The sequence below is a fragment of the Brachypodium distachyon genome, chromosome 2, assembly GCF_000005505.3.
Source record: "Brachypodium distachyon strain Bd21 chromosome 2, Brachypodium_distachyon_v3.0, whole genome shotgun sequence".
NCBI classification, from domain to species: Eukaryota; Viridiplantae; Streptophyta; class Magnoliopsida; order Poales; family Poaceae; genus Brachypodium; species Brachypodium distachyon.
Genome location: NC_016132.3, coordinates 46,048,979 through 46,070,351, shown reverse-complemented (window position 1 = coordinate 46,070,351; position 21,373 = coordinate 46,048,979). Strand labels below are relative to the sequence as shown.

At 43.4% G+C, this 21,373-nt stretch overlaps 3 protein-coding genes across 3 annotated transcripts; 1 reads left to right on the top strand and 2 right to left on the bottom strand.

Moving 5' to 3' along the window:
• Nucleotides 1–1,586: 1,586 nt before the first annotated feature.
• Nucleotides 1,587–5,346, bottom strand: LOC100822231. The gene is made up of 8 exons (XM_010233807.3): nt 5,162–5,346; nt 3,389–3,435; nt 2,944–3,081; nt 2,758–2,820; nt 2,600–2,647; nt 2,431–2,490; nt 2,049–2,106; nt 1,587–1,961 (listed from the first exon to the last, which is right to left on the bottom strand). Exons 1-8 carry the CDS (start codon nt 5,313–5,315, stop codon nt 1,891–1,893), a joined length of 639 nt encoding a protein of 212 aa, XP_010232109.1. The 5' UTR covers nt 5,316–5,346; the 3' UTR covers nt 1,587–1,890.
• Nucleotides 5,347–5,909: 563 nt separating this feature from the next.
• LOC100821493 (cold-regulated 413 inner membrane protein 1, chloroplastic) lies at nt 5,910–10,015 on the bottom strand. The gene is made up of 6 exons (XM_003566916.4): nt 9,870–10,015; nt 9,546–9,662; nt 7,925–8,020; nt 7,741–7,805; nt 6,509–6,578; nt 5,910–6,384 (listed from the first exon to the last, which is right to left on the bottom strand). The coding sequence occupies exons 1-6, from the start codon at nt 10,013–10,015 to the stop codon at nt 6,219–6,221; spliced, it is 660 nt and encodes a 219-aa protein (XP_003566964.3). The 3' UTR covers nt 5,910–6,218.
• A 4,057-nt stretch (nt 10,016–14,072) lies between these two features.
• LOC100821606 (probable receptor-like protein kinase At2g42960) lies at nt 14,073–17,821 on the top strand. Its single transcript, XM_003569461.4, has 8 exons — nt 14,073–14,391; nt 14,888–15,645; nt 15,720–15,824; nt 16,264–16,386; nt 16,515–16,685; nt 16,785–16,914; nt 17,003–17,212; nt 17,338–17,821. Exons 2-8 carry the CDS (start codon nt 14,993–14,995, stop codon nt 17,422–17,424), a joined length of 1,479 nt encoding a protein of 492 aa, XP_003569509.1. The 5' UTR covers nt 14,073–14,391; nt 14,888–14,992; the 3' UTR covers nt 17,425–17,821.
• Nucleotides 17,822–21,373: the final 3,552 nt, after the last annotated feature.

The window sequence follows — 21,373 nt, the reverse complement described above, 5'->3', positions numbered from 1 at the left end:
GGTGCGAGTGGATTGTTATGACCTAAGGATTTCCCTAAGCAGGGAAGCAAGATAGGGTGGGGGAGAAAAGGAGTTTTAGAAATCAACAGTTGCTTTTGGTCTGGCAAAGAAAAGGAGAAAATGGCACCTGATTTGCAGGGTGGATAATAAGGTGGCGCAAGTTTTAGTAGATTATGGCAAAGAAAAATCATACCACACCCATGAATGGTTGTTTCTTTGGGTCTTTCTCCCATTTGCTCATAAAAATAAAAATGTTGATGGCTGTCTATCTCTTTTGTAATGGCTAAGGCGTGTATAATGGGGTGACGTCAGCCTTCTTTTAACGGTGCCACATAGGATAAAATCTGATGTGAAAGAGAGAGATGAAGAAAAGACACAAGCCTTCTCTTAATTAAGAGATGATCTCTTTGATCTCTTCACAAGAATGATAAGGTAAATATAATGCAATTTTTCCATTGTACTAGATTTCACCTATTCTTAGCATTTATTTAGTTAATTTTATTCATCTAAGCATTAATTTTAAGATATAACATTAAGAGATAACCTATTGTACAACATGTTTTGTTGTCTTTTCTAAATGACGTGGAACACCTAAGATAAGACAGTTTTGTCAATCATTGTACATGCCCCAATGAGCTCGCTTACGTTAAGCGGGACGGAACAGATTAGTTGGGCCGACCATCTCACTTGACAGCCTACGAAGCCGAACAGGTTACATGCTCGTCTTTTTTTAACACTCTTCAAGGCCCATCTATTTTACTTTATTTTGACAGCAAGCCCATCTATTTCATTTTATTTTGACAGCAAGGCCCATCTATTTTGTATCTCGTCTCTTCCCGTCAAGGAATCAAGCCACGCCAGAAAAGATTCAAGCATTTGAAGAATAAGAGGGGTTCCAAAATGATTTAGGAAATCTTCCGCTTCTACCTTCACCCCAAAAAACATATATGGTCTTTTGTAATACTCCCTCCCTTCTTAAATCCTTGTCGTTGTTTTAGTTCTAATTTATACTAAAACAACAACAAGAATTTAGGAGTGGAGGGAGTAGATACTGAAGACTATAAATACCTCACAAGGGATGTGTGAGTCGTTCCATCATCACTTGAATGAACTTGACGGAAAGAGCCTAGGAAGGACCCAAGAGATACCTTGGGACCCCCTAGTGTTAAGTTTGAGAAGTTGTCGACAAGGTTAACTCGAGAAGTCGTAGATGGCCTGAGCAACTAGTCGAGCAAGACACTAGTTGCTCTTTCTAACATAGGCGACCAAATCTATTTAAAAAACATCAGGGTGTTATTCTTCTCGGGTGTACGATGACTTTCACTCTCAACACAGCCCAATTATGGAGTTGTTCCTGGAAGATAACAGTAGTCCACACGGTCTAATAAGAAGGCCCGGGGCATGCAGAAGGCATTTACTGTAGTTTGTTATTTGATAAAACAAAAAGGCATGAACCAAACTATGGTCACAAAGAGTAAAAATTGATAAAATGCCATGACTTTTTGTTTGATAAAATGCCACACTATCAAAGCCAAACCAAAGACATGTCATTTTTTGCGAGCCCACAAAAGAAGGACGTTAGCATATGATAGCAAAGGTGACATTTCATTTGAATGATCAACAGTATCATAGTGATTCCCATGAAGTTCCATTATTTTTTCTTACACATCTAGTACTACAACATGACCATCATAAAAATATTCGTTCCTAGCTGGTTCAGGTATCGGAAAGACTGAACAGCTGAATGTGGTAGACGTTAGATATACCACAGGTAAAACTGAAGAGACAATCCCAGGAGCACCGGCGCTACTTATTGCCAAGGCAACAGTTTTGGCGGGGACAGCAAAATGGCGTTTTTTTGGTGTATAAGAAGCACGGGGAATATTATACTTATTCCTTGTTCTTGTCTTCAATGGGGTCATCGTTCTGGATCAACTCCTCAGCAGGCAAACTCAAAGTCTCTACATGATAGAAAAACTCTGTAACAGACGGCATTGAAAATACAAACACAAGGAATCCATGTAACATGATGTACAGAGAAGGAGTACCGTCATTGTCCCCAGATGCATAAGAAGATCGACGGGCACGTGCATTTTGTTGAGTAGGCTGAAAGTGGATTCAGAAAGTGAAGTGAAAAAATGAACACAACGAAGTACTGCAAGTTGACTTCACCATTACTACATACAGTGATGAAAGATATGTTGTTAAGCCTCAAGCAAGAAGTGGGAGCATATTGGATGCATCATGTCTACCTCCTCAGTCCCCACAATCTACTTTGCACAGCTGTGCTAAACTGAATGATCTGGTTGTTATCCACTTATTTTACATTGTAAGGAGCATCAGATCTTTGAACCACACATCTTATACTAAGAACAGAATACTGAAAGCATAAACAGAAGTTTTGCATCTGGCGACCGTTAGTATCGATACCTGAAGTTTTGGTCTAAGAGCTTCAAGGGGACCTTTGGGCTTGTTGGCGCTTCCACCTTGCTGTGGCAGGCAGAAAAAAAAGGAAATGGTTATAAATGCATTTCTTATTTACATTTCTTGACCAGTTAATACCGTGTTCAGTTAGCTTTTCAACAAATTAAAATCTTACCTTTCCTAAAGCCCAATCAGCAGAATCAAAGAAAGCCCGTTCATGGTCCTGATATTTGCATTTAAGATTAAATAAAGATTACATGTGAAAACAAAGACACTACTTCCTTGGAGAAAAAAAAAGACACTATGTGCACACTATACGAGAGCATCATTGACCTTAGATATAAGTGGCGACTTTTTGGGCATTTTTCCTCCATATTTTTTCTTGATCGCTGCCTCCTGCAAATAGTCATACAATTATCACCAACCTAAAAAAATAGCGGCCATACAATTTTGACAAAAGATCACATGAATATTATATACACACTAAAAATAATAAATGGCACAACGAAAAGACAATACCTCCTCTTCTGGTGAGGGCATGCCCGTCCCTTCATTATGGTCTTGAGTTTCTTCTACCTTTTCATCAGAAACATCCCCCGCAAGCCTCGCTTGATCAGTTGCAACGTCAGATGGCGTTCCAGACATGGTGAAATTAAGCTGCCAGATAAGATTTTTCAATTTTGCGATTTATTGTTCACATATATGGTAGAAACCAGATTTTTTTAAGACATATACACTAGCTAACATATATATACAAGGAATAAAATATTTTAACTCTTCAATAACAAAGCAGATGTTTCCTTTGTTCCAAAAGGTGAGCAGGTAAACATCAATAAATAAGGGGGCTAATAATAGTGTCAGATTACTGTTCGTCGCAGCAAGATTGTTACACATTTAATCAAAGACACGGAGAACTACGGGGTTCTATAAATAGCAACGTAGTTATATCTTCATAGGTCCATACTGCCTTCTTGTGGTATGTTGATGAGAATTTTAACTGCACAGAACAAACTGATTCAAAAAAACATACATCAGCAACACATTTAGTTGAAAGCAGCCTTTAAAGATTTACTACTCACTAAGCACTACTCCCTCCGATCCATAATAAGTGTCTTGGATTTATTACAAAGTTAGTGCAATTTTGTACTAAATCGAAGACACTTATTATGGATCGGAGGGAATAATAGTTTTAAGAGAAAATGATTAAAAAAACTGTGTTTTCAGGATAAACCCATTGATATGGATCACAAAGTTACCATGGTTGAGCACTTGATCTTTTTACGACACCTTCTTTGTGGGGTGGGGGTGTAAATTCTAAGGCAACTTCACTATAGGAAGACTTGGCCAGAAATGGAGCAACAAAATTAAGGTTTTAGGTCATCAACATTGTTTGCTTCCTAAATAACACAAGAGCATCTCCTGCAGTTTTCGGTGAAAAAATAACACGAGGGCATACAGAACTTAAGTTTGTCATGGATTAAATAATGGTAGTACTAATTTAACACTAACACTAGATGCCATTTTTAGAAATTGAAAGAACATGTGAAGAAGGATGACTAGCCTTATTATATTTTCGTTGTTCTTTCCATATACTAGACAAAGTATTAGCAATCCTAATTTTAAGCCTTGCTTCATTATTTGTTACTGCAAAGACCAAACAGTTGGCATGGTTAACACCCTGTCAATCCTCTATCCTAATTCAGCAAAGGGGAATTGCAGTAAGCATACATCTCACCGGAGCATCTCATTAATTTCGACAAACGACATGGCAACATGTCAAGTTCTGGAGTTCAAGCCAAACGCATGACATGGCTTCCTAAAGTAGCACAAATTCACCTGGACCAGACTGCACTTAACTGCACTCCCATTCTTGCAGCATGTTGACTTAATAGATGATATCAAGATACGGACCAAAGGAGGTATTCCAAGTTGGGTATACTCCCTTTCTGATTGAAGGATTTTTACAGGATTTTTGTAGGATTTCAATAGGATTTGTTACTCCTACATAGTAGGCCCTTTGGATCCAAGGATTAAGACAAAGAGCACCATTATTCGTACACCCCAGTTTCATATGTAGCAAGAGGTTACATCTCGTGGAAATTTTCCTTAATTTCTTGCAAGCATATTCTCTCACTACATTTTTTGCAAAATTCGTATGAAGCATCGTCATCTCAAGAAATTCCTATGATTTGGGTTTTTGACTCATGTCATGACATCCCAATCTTATGTTTTTTCTATTCCTGTATTTTTAGAATCCAACAGTTTCATATAGTCCGGAAAAGCACGGTACGGTACAGAGATACCAAATGCAAGTGCTGGTATTGCATTCAATTTTTCAAATTCCAACCCAGTTTTTTGTTTTGTTTTTGAAAGGGAAACCCTGTTATTCAAGTTGCTCGCTAACACTGCATACCCTAAACAAAACAAGTACAGTAGTGTGCTACGGAAGCACACTTGGAACCCTAACAAATTCGAGCAGAAACCACAGTCAACAACGAACCCTTGTATCCCGTGAATCCACGGAAGATGAAACACAAACTCTAGCAGCTGCCGTCCAGAGGATCATTATCACTTATAAAGTGTAATTGCTCTATCACCTGCGTATCAGGCTTTCCCTAATCATCCATCCATCCCGGTGGGCGGTGGCAACAACAGAATCGGCACCCCTAGCGCCGCCGCGGGCACAAGTAACACAAGCAACGCCGGATGGATAGGAAACGAGGCACGCAGGCCTTACCGGATAGGGAGGCGGCGTTGAGGCGGGCAGGGGAGGCGCGGGCGATCGGAGCCGAGATGCCACGGATACGAAGAGTGGGGGAGTCACAGGGCGAGAGAGGTGGCGGTGGTGGCATCTCGATATACGCTGCGTGGGGATCTGCCATTGTGCCCATCTGGTCCGGATGGGTCCCCAAGACGACAACCCGAATCAGTCCCGTGTTTTATTATACTCCGCGTTGCGTTGCGTCGCGTCGCGGGAAAGCTAACTTGCCTTTCGCCCTTTGGATCGATTTGAGCAGTGGATTCGTGCTCGAACTTGCGATCTCGTTTGGTTGGTACTTGGTTGTCATCTTTCCCCGAATTTCGTCTCAAGACTGGTAATTAGACCTGGATAGCATTTTTATTTGTTTGACAACCGTTGTATCTCTCACTTTCTTAGGAGTGAACGAACGCCGGCCCCTCCTCACCTGTTCTTTGGTCGTTTGGCAAGGATAATATTGTTTTTATTTCCCTGACCATGCCGTTGGAGGGTGCAATGCTCATACCAAATCCTGTAATCTAATCATTGCATTATCTTGCCGTCTTCTTGTGGAAGCACGTTCGAGAAAGAATTGTTTGGTTCTAGACGTCCTGGATTATATGGTGTATTTGCTTCTTGTTTACTACTACTACTTCGTACTTCTGCCGCGTTTATAAGCGTGATTTTGGTTCAAACAGCAAGCCATTAACAATTTAACATCCGCGAAGCACAAAAAAGAATCACAATGTTGCTGCTTTTGTCTTAGTTCTATTTTCTTCTCCCAGAGATGTGTAGCGATTAAAAATTCTTCTGAACTGACGTATACTGATAACCACCAATATATACATCAGAACCTGATTCTGCTAGCACAAAAACTTTTTATTGGGACGGTAGCGTCCCAAGACATCTCCACACTGCAATGGCTTTTCAAGAACTGAATTGCAGGCCCGGGTAACTGTGATCACATTATTTATCCTCTCTCAGAAGATCGAGAAGCCAACATCTGCACCATGCCTGAGGAACAAACTAGGCTTCGCGCTTCACAGTCTGACCGGAATCACAACAAGAAGAAGAGGGGGATAAGCGTGATGCAGATGACGGACAAGGTTGCTACTACCGTGCCACGATCCAAGGCCTTCCTCACGCTTCCGGCGGCGGTGAAATGCTGAAGTGCGAGATAAGCTGCTATTGCCAAGGACACTATTACAGAGTCTTGAGTTCCCCTGTCCAGAGATCAGACAGGTTATGTGAGAAATCTCTATGAATTGTATTTGTGAACAAGTCACGACAGCATACAACTTTTCAACCTGGGGAGAGATCCCAGGTTGAAAAGTTGTTCATACATACCTCAAGCTGGCTAATCGGTGAGGAGCAATGCTAACAAACAGCATCGTCAACAATGGGAGCTCCAGTTCACCTGGAACAGTAAAGTTGCAGGTAGTATATAACCAAGTCAAATACTCCATAGATGGATTTTGGCTAACAGAAGCTGAGGGAAGGCCAAGGCAGTATCATCAAGAAAACGGCATATGTTGAAACAATTCTTAAACACAGGTACACAGCATCACGATCAAAAGGAAACACGTCAAACAAGAGTTTTTTTACGGTACCCGGTATTCCAAAACCATACGTACCAGACGTATCTAACCGTTGATAGCAAAATATTAATTTGGTCTTTTCCCCTCTAATCTACCCTCTAATCTAATCGGTGCGTCTGCGTCCAGTCAGACGAACCCCATCGAATTTTGATTCGCCGCCCCCAGCCCATCTCCAGCATCGCCTCAGCCCGCGCGTTCCAATTGAGCAGCCGCGCCGGCCCTCGGCGCCCTTGCCGCCGTTCGTCGCGGCCGTCCGCTCGCCATGTTAGACACTGTTTGTCTGGCGCGATGACACTGGACGAAGTGACACTCTGGATGAAGCGATGAGATCTCCATGTCTACCTGGTGCGAATTAGTACAAATAGCAGAAACAAGAAAATCTGACTTCTCCTGAGGTTTCTTGACTTGTCCAATCCTTATGTACCGTTGAATTACTTGCATGCAGCTAATTAGTACGGAGTACTACTTCGTATGAAGTTTGTGTGCAGAATAGGGCTATTGATCTCTGCAAGGAAACGACGCGGGTAGCGGCCATTGAGGCGTCAGCGGCCCAATCGAGCGGCTCGGCCGCTTCGTCTGCCCCAGGCGCAGCGCCCTCGTCCCTCCGCCGGTGTGGCCGCCTCGCCATGCAGCGGCTGCACAATAGAGCGGCGCCGGCCGCCTCGTCCCCTCAGCCGGCGCAGCGAAGACCCAATCAAGCGCCGGCACTGCTGTGGATGGCGGCGACTTGATTAGGTCACGGACAGAACACATTAGTTTTTTAATTGCAAACCAAAATCCAGTGACCATGAGAAAAATCCAAATGCCTTCACGGAATTACAAGTTTGTCCTCCCACTCACAGTACTCCGATGGTTTTTGACTTAGTACTCCGTGGGATTGAGAATGGAGTACACTTAATATTAACCATTAGATCAGAATAAATAAACGACTCATATTAAATCCAATATATCGTAAAAGCATCAGTAGTGCTATTGCTGTACCTGGAATGAAGTATACCAAACGCAGAAGAAGCCCAATAAAAGCGGTCCACTGACCATAATCAGCCCTGGCAACGAAAGTTGATGTGACAAATTAAGCAGGTCATGTCTCTCGGCAGCAGAGACGCTACGACAAATGTAAAAGTGAAATTATTCTTATCTTTTGCCAATGGTGGCGGCACCTTACTTGATCCATGAGATGACCTCAGCAGGTGCTTGTAGAGCAATGAAAGGGACAAGGTACGATTTCTGTATGGTTGTGCCTCTAGCAAGCATCAATATACTGCAGAGGACGAGACAAAAATAACACTTCTTAGAATTAGAACCCTACATGTTACGGTTTTGAAGCTAGAACCATGCTTGCAACTGAAATCGAAATTAATACTCCCTCCGTCTCATATTAAATGACTTTCTATTACATGTATCTAGACGCTTTTTAGGCATAAATACATTGATATTTGGGCAAATTTGAGTCATTTAATATGACACGGAGGGAGTACTATTTTTTGATTTCCGTGTGATTTTTGCAACTTTTGAGTTAGTGGCTAATAAATCGAAATTAACACCGTTTTCGAACCAGCTGAATCGATTGCACGATCTGAACCCATGTTATCAAGATCCCATATAACTCTACAGATATACATATACCGCATATGGAGTAGTCCTAAATAAGATTACAGGGACGTCCGAATCCGAATGTGAGACTGACTAGGGCTCAGTCGACTGAGAATTTTTATTTCTCGGTCGACAGCCTAGCATCCGCGTCCGTGCTTAACGAGGGTGAGCTTAATTGCTGCTTCAGAATTCTTCGCATGCATGCAAGTATGCAAAGATACATGCATGCATGGGTGTTTTTTTTTGTGTGTGTGAGTGCGTGCGTGTTTCGGAGTTTGAGTATTCGTCGTAATAGTAACATAATTCCAGCCCTCACTTATATGCTTCTCATGTGTATTGTTACACAATTTAAAACGGTGCTAAAAATTTGAAATTAGAAAAATGATCGATCCTGACGAAAGCACACTTGCACAGCACAACCAACGCCACGGAGAAAGGAAAAAAGACAACAAAAATTAGTAACAATCAAATTTTAAAAATTGCAGGTGAAATTTAATGCGCGATTCTAAAAATTGCAGGTGAAACATTATGAACGGTTCTAAAAATTGCGGGTGAAACTTTATGCGCGATTCTAAAATTGCAGGTGAAATGGGAGAAATATTTTTCGCAAAAAAATATTCTTTAAATAAAAAATATTTCATATTGTTGACATACGAATTGGCCCTGGGGTGGACGCTCAATTTGAAAACAAAAAAGAAGAAGCCATAGACTAAAAACCAAAAATAAAATTTTAAATAAATTTCACATGAAATTTTTAAAAGTGCACATAAAATTTCACGTGCAATTTTTAAATTGCCCATAAAATTTTGCTTGCAATTTTTAGAATTGCACCTAATTTCACGTGCAATTTTAAAATTTCACTCTTACTACTTTACATTAGTGCACATATATAAAGTTGAAAACAAAAAAGGTAAGAAAGAATGAAAATTAAAAACAGAAACGAAACGAGTTATAAATTAGAAAACAAAAATAGAAAAAGAAAAAAGGACCATGGTGAGAATCGATCCTGCGCCCTATGCAAGGGACTGAATAGCCACAAACCATCAGACCAATTAAATGTTGCTGTTTTAATTGGATCATTCGGTCTACTTATATATGTACGTTTCCGGCGTCGACTGAGAAAATAAATTTCTCAGGCGACTGCTCCCTGGCAAATCCGAAGATTATAAGATGGGTTTGAATTGAGTACTCACGCTGCGGCAGCGAAGGACACCCATTGCATCGTCTCGGCGCTGACGTGCGCCGACGCGCAGCACAAGGCGGCGTCTCCCCGGCGGCGCCACCACGACGACGCTCCAGGCGCAGCTCCCCTGCATATCGCCAGAAAACCCATCACGAATGGGGAAACCGTAAGGCTACTAGTGTCTTCCGAAGTTCCGATCCAGGAAAATCGACCGATCGACCCCCCTTGGGCCTTGGCGACGCGAGCTATGCGGCATTTTGTTGTCGAGCTAGACGACGCGATCGACGAAACCCGTGTGGTACATACAATAAGAAATTTGATAGGAGGACCGGACCTGAGTGCGCGCGGCGGCTGAAACGCGACCGGGCCGATGGCGGTGGCGATGGCATTGCTACCGGATCTCGTGTTCAGTGGCTGGCGTAGCGTGGGCGCATGCGCGGCCGCCGACGGCGGGACGGCGAGGCGGAGCGAGATGGACATTTCGAAGAAAGATGGGTGAGATGACGATCGCATGCAACTTTGGGAAGTGGACAGCTTAACTCGTCACTGCACACTCTTCGAACTTACGGACTATACGACAACGGAGCAGTAGTACGTGCGGCGGGGCGCAGGTTGCGCCGTCTGGAAAACAACGTGGCAACCGTCGAGGCTTCGCTGGGGCGACGGTAGCCGAGAGCCGCGAAGGACCAGGCCGCGTGGCAGCCCGTTTATCGAAATCTGGGACGCGGCGGTGACCGGACTGGTGCGTGCCAGGCAAATTCACGGGCCTCCGTATGGGCTTCTACGTGGGCCTCATTTCCATTTATAATTGCGGTCTCGCGTGATTTACGGATGACATTTTTTTTCTTGTTCCAGAATGCTTCATACTACTCTACTGTACTCTAATTTATTTATTTTTGCGAGTATACTATACTGTACTGAGATGCTGTCTACCAGTGAAACCGTTCTAAATTCCACACCAGCTTGATCCAACTCAATTTGTAGATCAAGCAGCCCAATAAACAAACAATGCCAACTCAACTAACCGCGGTGCGTGGCATGTGAAGAGATCGGTGATGATCAGATGGCGCTGTAATAAGAGCCGGCGACAAGCCGAAAATTCCCCCCGGCACATGGCGGGGAAAGAGCGCAGAATTAACTGGCCTCATTCCAGTCCATGTTTGTTTATAAAAGCGTCCATCAGCTGGACGCGAACTGTCTGTCCATGGACTAGTTTAAAATCGTTATACCGTCGATCTCAAATTATCAACAAGCATGCACCTAACCTAATTAACCTAGCTAGGTCTGCTTCGCTAGTCGTCATGGTCTTTCTTTCCCTAAACAAGCAGGCTGTCATGGGAAGACTTTGCATGCTAGATAAACCGTCGGCGGATAATTAAGCTATGGCTACCGGTCGAATCAAGTACGCCTCCAAACATAAAACTAGTTGAGTACTAGCATTATTTATGTGTTGGCGTCTGATGGCCTACACAAAGAGATTTATTTTTTTGGCACGAGGAACGATTGCGGGAACTCAGATCGATCGAGGTGCGACACACGATCGATGTCCGCGCGCGCGATGGACATGTTGCCCACACCGATCTCTGGTCGCCCGCCGGCTATGTTACTGTCGATGCATGTACACGCACACCGGCCGGGCTCTCTGCCATCCATTTCGATAATTCGATCGCGGTTCCCGTCGGTCGCCGCTTAAAAACAACAAAATTAATTCTCAAACCGCAGCGTGCAGGTGACCAACTCCCGCGATCCGTGGCCTGCACATTTTCCATAACGGAAACGGGGGCTCGGGGGCAAGAAGGGAGAATAAAACACATGGAGAACGAAGGAGTACGCGTCCAGCTCCATCCACGACCAGGTCCGTACGTCCTCTGCCCCACCGATAAGCATGTGGTGATGTGGACAACAGAGTTCGTATAAACGATATACTTTAGGATTGGATTTTGCTGGTACGAGCTACTGTAGCTCGCTAACTGGCGACGATGATTAGCTGCATTGTTGCCAGAAAGGCAACGCGCCATGCATGCACGGTGGGCGGCCGGCCGGCCGGCCCGGGCCCCCCCTGGCTATGAACTGTAGTGCATGTCATCCCTTTATCAGGATTATCGATCATTGCATCCGGGACTAAGTGCTACGGCAACTGCAACTTATGGCTATGGCTAAGAAAGGGACCATGATGGGAGGAGTAACCATCCAAGCAAAAACACGCATGCATGGCACTGATCTGGTCTGGCAATAAAGTGAGGACAGCTACAGGCATATTACGAGCCGAGCGTGTGATATATCGAGCGCAACAAACCTTAACCGAGCGAGCTTTCGATGGGAGGGCGACATTTGTCGAGTACCAAGACTGATAGAGAAGGGGAAAAAGGAGCAGCCAGAGAGCCCAGCGAGCGAGAGGCGATGGAGCCAGGTCCTTGCGAATTGCGTTGTGTGATGGGCAAAAGGGGTGATGGGAAAGGGTCATGGAGAGGCGTATTGAAGCCGCACCGAAAGATGCTGTACTGACCCCTGTAACCGCCGGAATCATGAGAGCACAGCACCCTAGCTACCACGCATGCGCAGGCACCCCGACGACACGTACCTACAATCCCCAGCTCGGTCGATCACTTCGCCTTTCGAGACGAGCAACTGAAAACGGTAGGATCGATCGGGTCGGATCGGATCGGACCGTGTAGGCTGAAAAATGCGTAATGCTGCGAGGGCGTCTCCAGCGTTGTACATGCCCCTCCGTTTTATAATTCTCGTCTCAAATTTGTCTAAAAATGAAGTCTAGATACATGTAATATTTCGACAAGAATTATAAAACGGAGCGAGTATTTGATCGGACTGGTCCATTTCGGTCTGCCCGGACCAAAACGTTGCGCTGGACTCATTTTCTGGTGCGTCCGCTTTTGTGTCACCGAGGACGCATTCCGGCTCCAAATTTGTGTAGGGTTTGCGTCCTCACGGACAGATAAACGCAACGTCGCCGCATCCGCTCGTACACTTTGGTCGAACCCTTTTCGCTTCTCGGTCCACATTGAGCGGCACATTGACCCATTTCCCCACCCTACCGACACACTTTCCCTTCCCCCAAATCCCTACACCGTCACCGCCATGGCTCCCAAGAAGATGTGGCTGGCGAGGAAGAACGACCACGAGGTCGGCTCCGCATCACGCCAACGAGGGGGCGGCAGGGTCACGTGAAGGAGGAGCAATGGTCTCCATGGTTGGCGGAGGATGACGCGCCGCCATCGTCAGAGATCTAGACCCCGAAACAGGAGGTCATAAACTTGGATTCGGAATCCGAGTAGATGGCGTAGTAAGCTAAATCTATGTAAGTTCGAATTTTCTATATAAATTATGAAGTTTTAAATTATAGGTTGCCCAGTTGGGCGCACCTTGCGACCCAAATGGACAATGGCTGGATTTATATCCGGCCACGACCCAAACGGACCAAAACAGACACAAAATGTGCCCCTTTTGCGTCCGTACACTGGAGTCGCCCTGATTAACGGAATAGGAAAGCTTAATGCTACCGGTCTCTTCCTAAACATAAGATATATATACTCTTTTTTTTGTCAGACCTTTTTAAAGCTCGACCAAGTAATAGAGAAATGTACTAATATCTACAATATCAAATAAATATATTATGAAGATATATACACTAAAGAATTTAATAAAACTAATTTAGAGTTTTAAACTTATGATAAAACTAGAACATCTTATATTTAGGAATGAAAAGAGTAGTGTAGTAGTGGCATTGCTGCTTCTTTATGACCACTTTATTCAATGGAATATCGAAGCATTCCAATCTTATGAAAATTTCATATACAATTCGTTTGATTTACAAGATTGCAAACAACCTCATGATTTTTTTCTTTATTTTTCTTGTGACCATAGCTAACATCTAATTTTTCAAGCAAACTTCTGCACTAAAAACCATGTGAATCAAAGAGACCCTACGATGCATTCGGGTGGAGAGTGTTTTCCTCCCGTTGGTTGCATTTTGAGAGGGCATAATGAATTAATGATATAGTCTTTTCTTTTTCACCCAACTCAAACTTGATTTGACCATAGGAGACCAAAATGTTGACCACCTCATCGTTCTTTACGTTTCAGTTCGATATCTTTCTAAAATTGGACAAATTAAACCGTTATTTTTCTCAGACCAATAATTTTGTACTTGTGAGGAAGTGTGCAAGTACTTACTAATAGAATCCCAGGCAAGAAAGAAAAACAACAACGCATATGTGAATTTCATGAAGTCGTCTGGTAAACGACATACTGTATGTCTTAAGACCAGTAAAGGAAGCCATTTATTGTCCCCATAATTAACCAGAGTCTGTGGTGGTAAAATCAAGCCTCCGAAATGGGATTTTGCCAATAGGATTTGCGTCTCCATGGAGGAGCCAGCGAAGCAAAGCCCCTGGACGTTTGACTTCCCCTCTCTAATCTGACCTCACCGGCCACATGCATTCCCCGGCATTAATTTCCTCCCTTCCACAATTTTTATTTCCTAATAACTACCCCTTCTCCCTTTTAATGGGTTCCATCTTTTTCCTCATCCCACCTCACCTTTAATTCCAAACACTGCAACCTCTTCTCCTCCTCCTCCCCTCAACCTTTGCTTCCCCTTTACTCTCTCTCTCTTCATGTGTGAGCGTGTGTGCTGTGTTCGTCTTTCCGGCTTCCTCTCTCCCGCAAAGAAGCAAAGGTCACTTGCCCGTCTCCCGTCTCCGCATTTCGGTACCACTCCACACAGGGGGGAGCAGCGACCGGCAAGCGCCCGGCTTTTCTAGCTCTAAGGGGAGGGCGAAGCTGGAGTTCTTGATGAAATCCTTGTCCAGTGGGACTGGATTAGACGTCCTGTGGAGGTAATCTCTTCTCCCGTTCATGTTTCATGGACCCATCCGCATCTGTCTCTTAAGGATTTGACTTGTTCGTCTGGTTTGTGTTGGGTCTGGTGATTTATGGTATGTTTGGGATGTCGGCAGAACTGAAATTCCGTGTACATTGTCCAGATTGTTTGTTTCAGACACCCTGATGCTGCAGTTGGTTTTATTATTTATTTTATTTGTGCGTGGTTGTTGAATGTTGAATGAACAGTCCAGACTTCAGAGTTCATCATGAGTACTTGGTGGTCTCTCATCTTGCAATGACCATGTTGCTGGTTGATTAGTTTGCTTCTTGGAAACATTTTTAGTTTTGTCTAGTAATATGCAAACCATAATTTCTTTCCCAGAATGGAAGAATTGTGCTATCATGTGCAACAGCTTTTCTCGTAGAGACAATTTTACCCTTTGCTTTTGTAGTTTTGTGCATGTGCTACTTCAGATTCCAGGGTTGGCTAATGTACTTTTTCTTATGCAGATAAATCAATTAGGATAAGTTTGTAAATTCTGCTGGCAAATCGGCACAGGATTCTGAATTACGCAAACATCTCAACAATTGGTCATCAGACTCACTGAAGAGAATATGTCGTCACCCAACAATTCCATCAGTGAAGCATTATCACAGACAACACCCGTGTTTAGTTTGAGAGTATGGGTCTTGATTGCCATTGGCATTGGGATCCTGATGGCAATTTTGTTCATCATGGTATTGTGGCTTTCCATCAGAAGGAAAAAGAAGACAGGGAAAGGATTCGACAACACATCGCAAACAGAGATACCTATTGTGTCGAAGGAAATCAACATTGATAGAGTTGATGCACAAAGTCTGAATGGCACCGAAGTATCCTTCATGCCAGTGCATGATAAATATACACAAATGAAGGGTGTACCACCTTTGGCAGAGACTAGATCTGTTGATGTCGATGCATTCAGCCAATGCAGCTCATTGTACAACATAGAGAAGGCTGGAAGCTCGTACTCTGAAGATTACAACAGCTCAGGTCCAAAGAGGGCAGGCAGTTCACCATATGGACATGCGTCAGCTTCACCGCTGGTTGGCCTGCCTGAGTTATCTCATTTGGGCTGGGGCCACTGGTTTACCTTGAGGGACCTTGAGCTCGCAACAAATCGGTTTGCCAAGAGCAATATCCTTGGAGAGGGTGGCTATGGAGTTGTCTACAAAGGTCGACTGATGAATGGGACTGAGGTAGCTGTGAAGAAGATCCTTAACAACGTGTAAGTGTATGTTATCTTAGTGAATTACTGTGATGTTAACTTAGAGAGCTAAAACCTGTTAATTTGGTTTTCAGAGGGCAGGCAGAGAAGGAATTTAGAGTCGAAGTTGAAGCCATAGGTCATGTTCGGCATAAGAATCTGGTGCGGCTACTGGGGTACTGTGTGGAAGGGATACATAGGTGACACATTTCCTCCTTTTATTTTGCTCTCCGTCTTGAAATATTATAGAAAATTACTAGAACTAGCCCTCCCAGTGGTGGAGACAGGCCTAGGGCAGCTGGGACTGTAGCCGTAGGCCTGAGCAAAAATCATGTAGAATGGTTATTCGAAAATCCAAAAAAGATCATCAAAATTTATTGCATAGGAGAACTTAGTCCGTGGTTCAGATTGTTGCTGGCTCCGCCTCTGAGCTCTCCTATGCATAATGCATCAACCTTGTGCAAGTTCATCATCATAGCTGTACTAGACTCTGTGCTCTGAATAATCACAATGAAGAATGGATAAACAATGCCATGAGGACATTGTTCATGACTCTACTCCGTTTTCTACCTGTAGTTTCATTTTTTGGCCAAATAAACAACTCCAAACCATAATAAGCATTGTTCTTGTCAACTGTAGGATGCTTGTCTACGAGTATGTAAACAATGGCAACCTAGAGCAATGGCTTCATGGAGCCATGACTCAACATGGCATCCTTAGTTGGGAAAGCCGTATGAAGATTCTCCTTGGGACAGCAAAAGCGTAAGTTCGTAGATGTGGACCTCTTTCACAACTATCTCCTGATATCATGCTTAACAAATAACAGGAGTCAAATGTTTGCTTGGGCCTGTTGATTATTACAGGCTAATGCCTATTTCATGAATTTTCAGGCTCGCATACCTTCATGAAGCCATAGACCCCAAAGTCGTGCACCGAGATATCAAGTCAAGTAATATCTTAATTGACAATGAATTCAGTAGCAAGGTTTCTGATTTTGGGTTAGCAAAGCTTCTGGATTCCGATGCAAGCCATATCAATACAAGAGTGATGGGAACATATGGGTATAGCTCCCTTTCTACCCCCTTCTTCGTTGCCCCCACTACAAATTTTATCTACTGTTCATTTGTAGGCATCTGATTTTCTTCCTAATTGGATGGTAGGTATGTTGCACCTGAATATGCGAATAGTGGGATGCTGAATGAAAAGAGTGATATTTACAGTTTTGGAGTTGTGTTGTTGGAATGTGTGACAGCTAGGGATCCAGTTGATTACAGTAAGCCTGCAGATGAGGTACAGCTTAGAACTTTTCCCATTTCAAGTAATTTGGTCAAATCGGCCTCTGTATTAGTTCTTACACCTCTTTTCTCTGTTGCCTCAGGCGAATCTTGTAGAGTGGCTTAAAATGATGGTTAGCAATAAGAGGGCAGAGGAGGTCGTGGACCCAAACCTTGAGATTAAACCACCTAAACGTGCCCTTAAGCGAGCTATCTTGGTTGGCCTGAAGTGTGTTGATCCTGATGCTGACAAGAGGCCAAAGATGAGCCATGTTGTCCAAATGCTTGAGGCCGTTCAGAAAGCATATCACGAAGTACTTTTCAAATCCATATTCTCTGTTCTTCTACTGTCTAATTAGCACAAATTAGTTTCATTCTTGGAGCTTTTAACTTTCGTATCAGTACATAACTAACTACATGTTTCTTTTGATAATGGAAGGACCTGAAAAAGCACAGCCAGATGGGCAGCATTGATATCGAGTCGCAGCAGTCATTAGAGGAGCTGTCAAACAGTGCCGACGTCTGAAGCTACAATTCTGAACAAGCACAAAAAAATAGGACCCCTGAAGTCATTTGGTAGTAACAGCTGATTTGATCGATGTTGGATACTTCAATAGAGTGAGTCAAACAGGTTGACAATTTGCAAATATTGCAGGCTGCAAATTCAGTTAGGAGCAAGCTGCTCATTTCTGTATATTTCTTTTCCTCCTTTTAGAGGATTGCTTCTATACTCCCCTGAAAGAATTACCTCACTGTTTGTTTTTTCTGTGGATGAGTCGTCCTTCAACTCGTTTACGCTAGCGTATGCTTAGTCTTCTTTCAGGGGAGCATAGAAGCGCTCTCGTTGCCTTACTTCATCACTCTGACAGGAGGAACTGATTTCAAATGCATGACTATAGATACCGGATTCCGTTGCCCGTGTATAGCAGCTTGGTCTTTAATTCTACCATAAGAGCATAAATTCGTCTGCGTGCCATGTGAGAGAAGCTGTATAGTTTACTTTCATGAAAAGTGTTCACACAATGCGCATGCAGGGTGATCTTCCGCTCGAGAACCTAATAAGCAGAAACACCTGGAGCGCACCAGTTAGTTTTTGTGGGAATGGAAATTAGTTGGCGCCAGCCAGTGACTAATCATTTGCATGTTTCACTCTTGCTACAATTGAAAGGCATATGTTTGTTTGGTCCTTGCACTTGGTGATTAGTTTTTGTTTCTCAACATGATTACAGATGCCAATGATGAGTGCCTGCTTGTTTTGTAAGTTTGGCCACCATCCTCATTTTCTGAAGGACTGCTGCTAATCATTGGTGTTTAACTATTGGTGTCGCTTTTTTTGCCGCACCCATTCAACGTGCACTCCTTAAAATGTACGCACCATTTCAACTATTCAAGCAAGCCAGGCTCCTTATTTTCAGGCGCACAAACTGCATGAACCACTATGATACATCTGGTTTCTTTAACGAAGAGCTCTTTTACGGTACCCCGAAATGAATATGAGCCGTCCATCCTTCCCAGTCTAATGGTTAACGTCGCATGGTACTCCATCACAAGTCTCCGGGAGTATCTTTTCAAAAAACTAAAGATTACCTTGATGTTAGGGGTAAAATCGCAATTTGACTAACATTTTAGTCTAGTAATTAATTAAAAACCAATTTATAATTCACTTAATTAGAAAAAAATTGGAGATCTTTCTCAATCATCGTTTTGTGTCAAGGGTCCGCTGTGTTAAACCCTAATTAATTAATCCCCAAATCATGGGGGACTGCATCCCCGCCCGATGACCAAGACGAATGATCGATCAGGAACAGGGGCAAGCAGGTGACCGACACAGACATTGATCAAAGAGCTGGACGATAGTATGTGTCTACTGCCGGCTGCGGTCGCTCGCGGCCACACGGAGGCCACGGGACGCAGGTGACCTAGCTAGGTGTGAACGTCGACTGGTCGGGGAACAAGACGATGCATGAACGCCGGACCAGTGCGTCGACGGCGGCGGTGGCTGATCAAGTCCATTGCAAGCCGTGTGATGCGGTCGATTTAATCTACTACCAAATCTGTCAAGTCAAAAGGACTAAGTTACCCCTCTCAATATGGACGGCCAGATTTGTTAGGTACTCAGTTCCTTCAAAGACTACCAGGGACAGTAAAAACTCTCCTAATGAAACCGGAAGATCTGCTCCTTTTACTTAAAAAAAATGTTGCCACTCTGTCACCTTGACCGAACCCCGAGAGTAACAAAAATAAATAAGATCACACAATACCATTTCCAGAACACCGCCTCTGAAGAGAGCAGCCGGCAACGAGGTCCAAGCCTGTAACCACAACCAAACCGTTGGAGCTAGCTACGACAACGCTGGCTCCAATCTGAGGCTGGATAACAAAATCAATTCCCGGCCAGAATAATACCAGGCTGGGGTTCCGGTCCATCAGTCGATCAGCCATCAGCAATAAGAAACAGGCAACGCCAACTACAGAAAGAAGGGAAAATTGATTACAACACATCTTTATTTTTTGACTTTTGCCGAAACAAACCGTCGGGTTATGTGTCCTCAGCATCATTATAATTTTGTGGTCATTTGCCACGACACAACGTCTAGCTCATAACGTAAAATTTGACTTTTTTTCTCTGGAGGACGCCTTTTCCTTGGGAGGATGACTGTTTTGAACAAAATCTCTAATTGAAAATTCGGCCACAAAAGGCAATACATAAGTGTTAATTTTGGAGATTATTTGATTACAGGATTATTCAGCATTTAGCCTTAAGTCGAACCATAACAGTCCATAAAATCATAGGTTTAATATTCAGGTCTAGCTGTATTGTGAGAAAAAAATAAATGAAACTTTCCGTTTTAGACTAAGCGGTGTGTTGTGGCAAATGACCACGAAATTATAAAGATATTGGACAAAGGCACAATCCGACGATATGTTTCACCAAAGGCCGGAAAATAACGGTGTCTTCTGGCTGATTTACCCGAAGAAAAGGAACCAACCTGTTGCTCATATCGTACCGATACATTTCTATTATTATTTTTATCTCGATTTCCTCAGCTAAAATATGTATTAGATCAATTATAACGGTGTGTCACGTCTATTTCTCTACGTAACGGCCCGATGGAAACATGTGAATCTCGCAGGAATCGGTTTACTTCCCACAGGAACAGAAAAAAAGAAGTCTAAATTTGGGCATCAGTCAGATTTTTTGCCAAGCTGGACAGCCTGCCGTTCTTCCACGTATCCCACCCCCTCGTGCCCGGCCATAGGTGCCCCGGCCCGCAACACTCGTCCAGGCCCGCAAAAATACTGTTCCCCCCGGCCCGCCAGCAACCTCTGGGTCGTTAAAAACAAAGGCACGCACCGGTCTCTCGTCCAAAACACAGCTACCGGCCTGTATGTTAGCCGCAAGAAACCACAAAAGCCCCCTGCTGCAGAAAAGGAGAAAAAAAACGATAAGAGGAAAAAAACAGAAGGAAAAAAGACAGAGGGGAGGACCGATCAAACGAAGGGAAAACAACGGAGGCCGACGAAGCAGAAAGCAGACCCAAACAACAAAATTCAATGCAACTAAAAAGTAAAAATTGTATACTAGACGAGGGCAAACAAATTGAGACAAACACACATGCACACACTGAAACTGATAATCAGTTAGGACTTATACTAGGACTGACACTGAGAAAAGAAAACTGACAAACACACACTGAAGACTGATAATCAGTGATTACTATACATTGTCTGTGCTGTGTGTGTGAGGACTGAAACTTAAACTCAATGCTAAAACTAAAACTAACAGCTTGTACAGTCACTTGCTAATCAAACTATTACTCAATGCTCACACCGAGAAAAGAAAATGATAGGCTAACACTTACGACTGAAACACAAGTTTCAGTTAAAGTATCACATGATACTAACACTGACTAAGGAAGAAACAAATACTCAGACTAACTGACTGAGAAAATGACTGAAATAATTTAACTGAAGACTAATGACAAATAATAGAACTGGGAACTCAAAATTAAAACTGAAGACTACGGACTAAAAAATTGACTAAACAGTAGTTCTCGTCAAATTGACCAGTTCATGATGCACATGGAGATACCACCGGCGACAGAAATCAAATCAGGATTAGGAACCTGCTGAGGACAAAAATAGACCTGACTATGCTAGCCAACGCAACCAAAAGATCGATATGATGATAAAAGCCAAGCAATCTACTTATACTTCAACACTCTTCACGTGTGGCTCCCTCAAGACTAAACATGGATCGAAAGTGGCTTTGATAACATGAAAAGCTTCATGCACTGGTCAACACAACCAAAAGACATGAAAAAGATGAGACAATCCACTCATACTTCAACACTAACGAGAAAAAGTAGCAACACACATGCAAGCTCAGGGGACATTTTGAGCATGGACGAGGCGACGAAGCTGCTTTCTCTTGCGGCATCCCTTCCCCTCGATCTCGCCATTAACTCCCGGCG

Excerpts from the sequence above, each read along its gene's own strand:
- LOC100822231 (XM_010233807.3), bottom strand. The coding sequence starts at position 5,315 with ATGGGCACAATGGCAGATCCCCACGCAGCGTATATCGAGATGCCACCA. Across the intron at positions 2,491-2,599 it reads CTGATTGGGCTTTAGGAAAG|CAAGGTGGAAGCGCCAACAA; the intron begins GTAAGATTTTAA and ends TGCCTGCCACAG. Across the intron at positions 1,962-2,048 it reads TGCATCTGGGGACAATGACG|AGACTTTGAGTTTGCCTGCT; the intron begins GTACTCCTTCTC and ends TCTATCATGTAG.
- LOC100821493 (XM_003566916.4), bottom strand. The coding sequence starts at position 10,015 with ATGTCCATCTCGCTCCGCCTCGCCGTCCCGCCGTCGGCGGCCGCGCAT. Across the intron at positions 9,663-9,869 it reads CAGCCGCCGCGCGCACTCAG|GGGAGCTGCGCCTGGAGCGT; the intron begins GTCCGGTCCTCC and ends GGCGATATGCAG. Across the intron at positions 6,579-7,740 it reads TTTGGTATACTTCATTCCAG|GTGAACTGGAGCTCCCATTG; the intron begins GTACAGCAATAG and ends TTACTGTTCCAG.
- LOC100821606 (XM_003569461.4), top strand. The coding sequence starts at position 14,993 with ATGTCGTCACCCAACAATTCCATCAGTGAAGCATTATCACAGACAACA. Across the intron at positions 15,646-15,719 it reads AAGAAGATCCTTAACAACGT|AGGGCAGGCAGAGAAGGAAT; the intron begins GTAAGTGTATGT and ends TTTGGTTTTCAG. Across the intron at positions 15,825-16,263 it reads TGTGTGGAAGGGATACATAG|GATGCTTGTCTACGAGTATG; the intron begins GTGACACATTTC and ends TGTCAACTGTAG.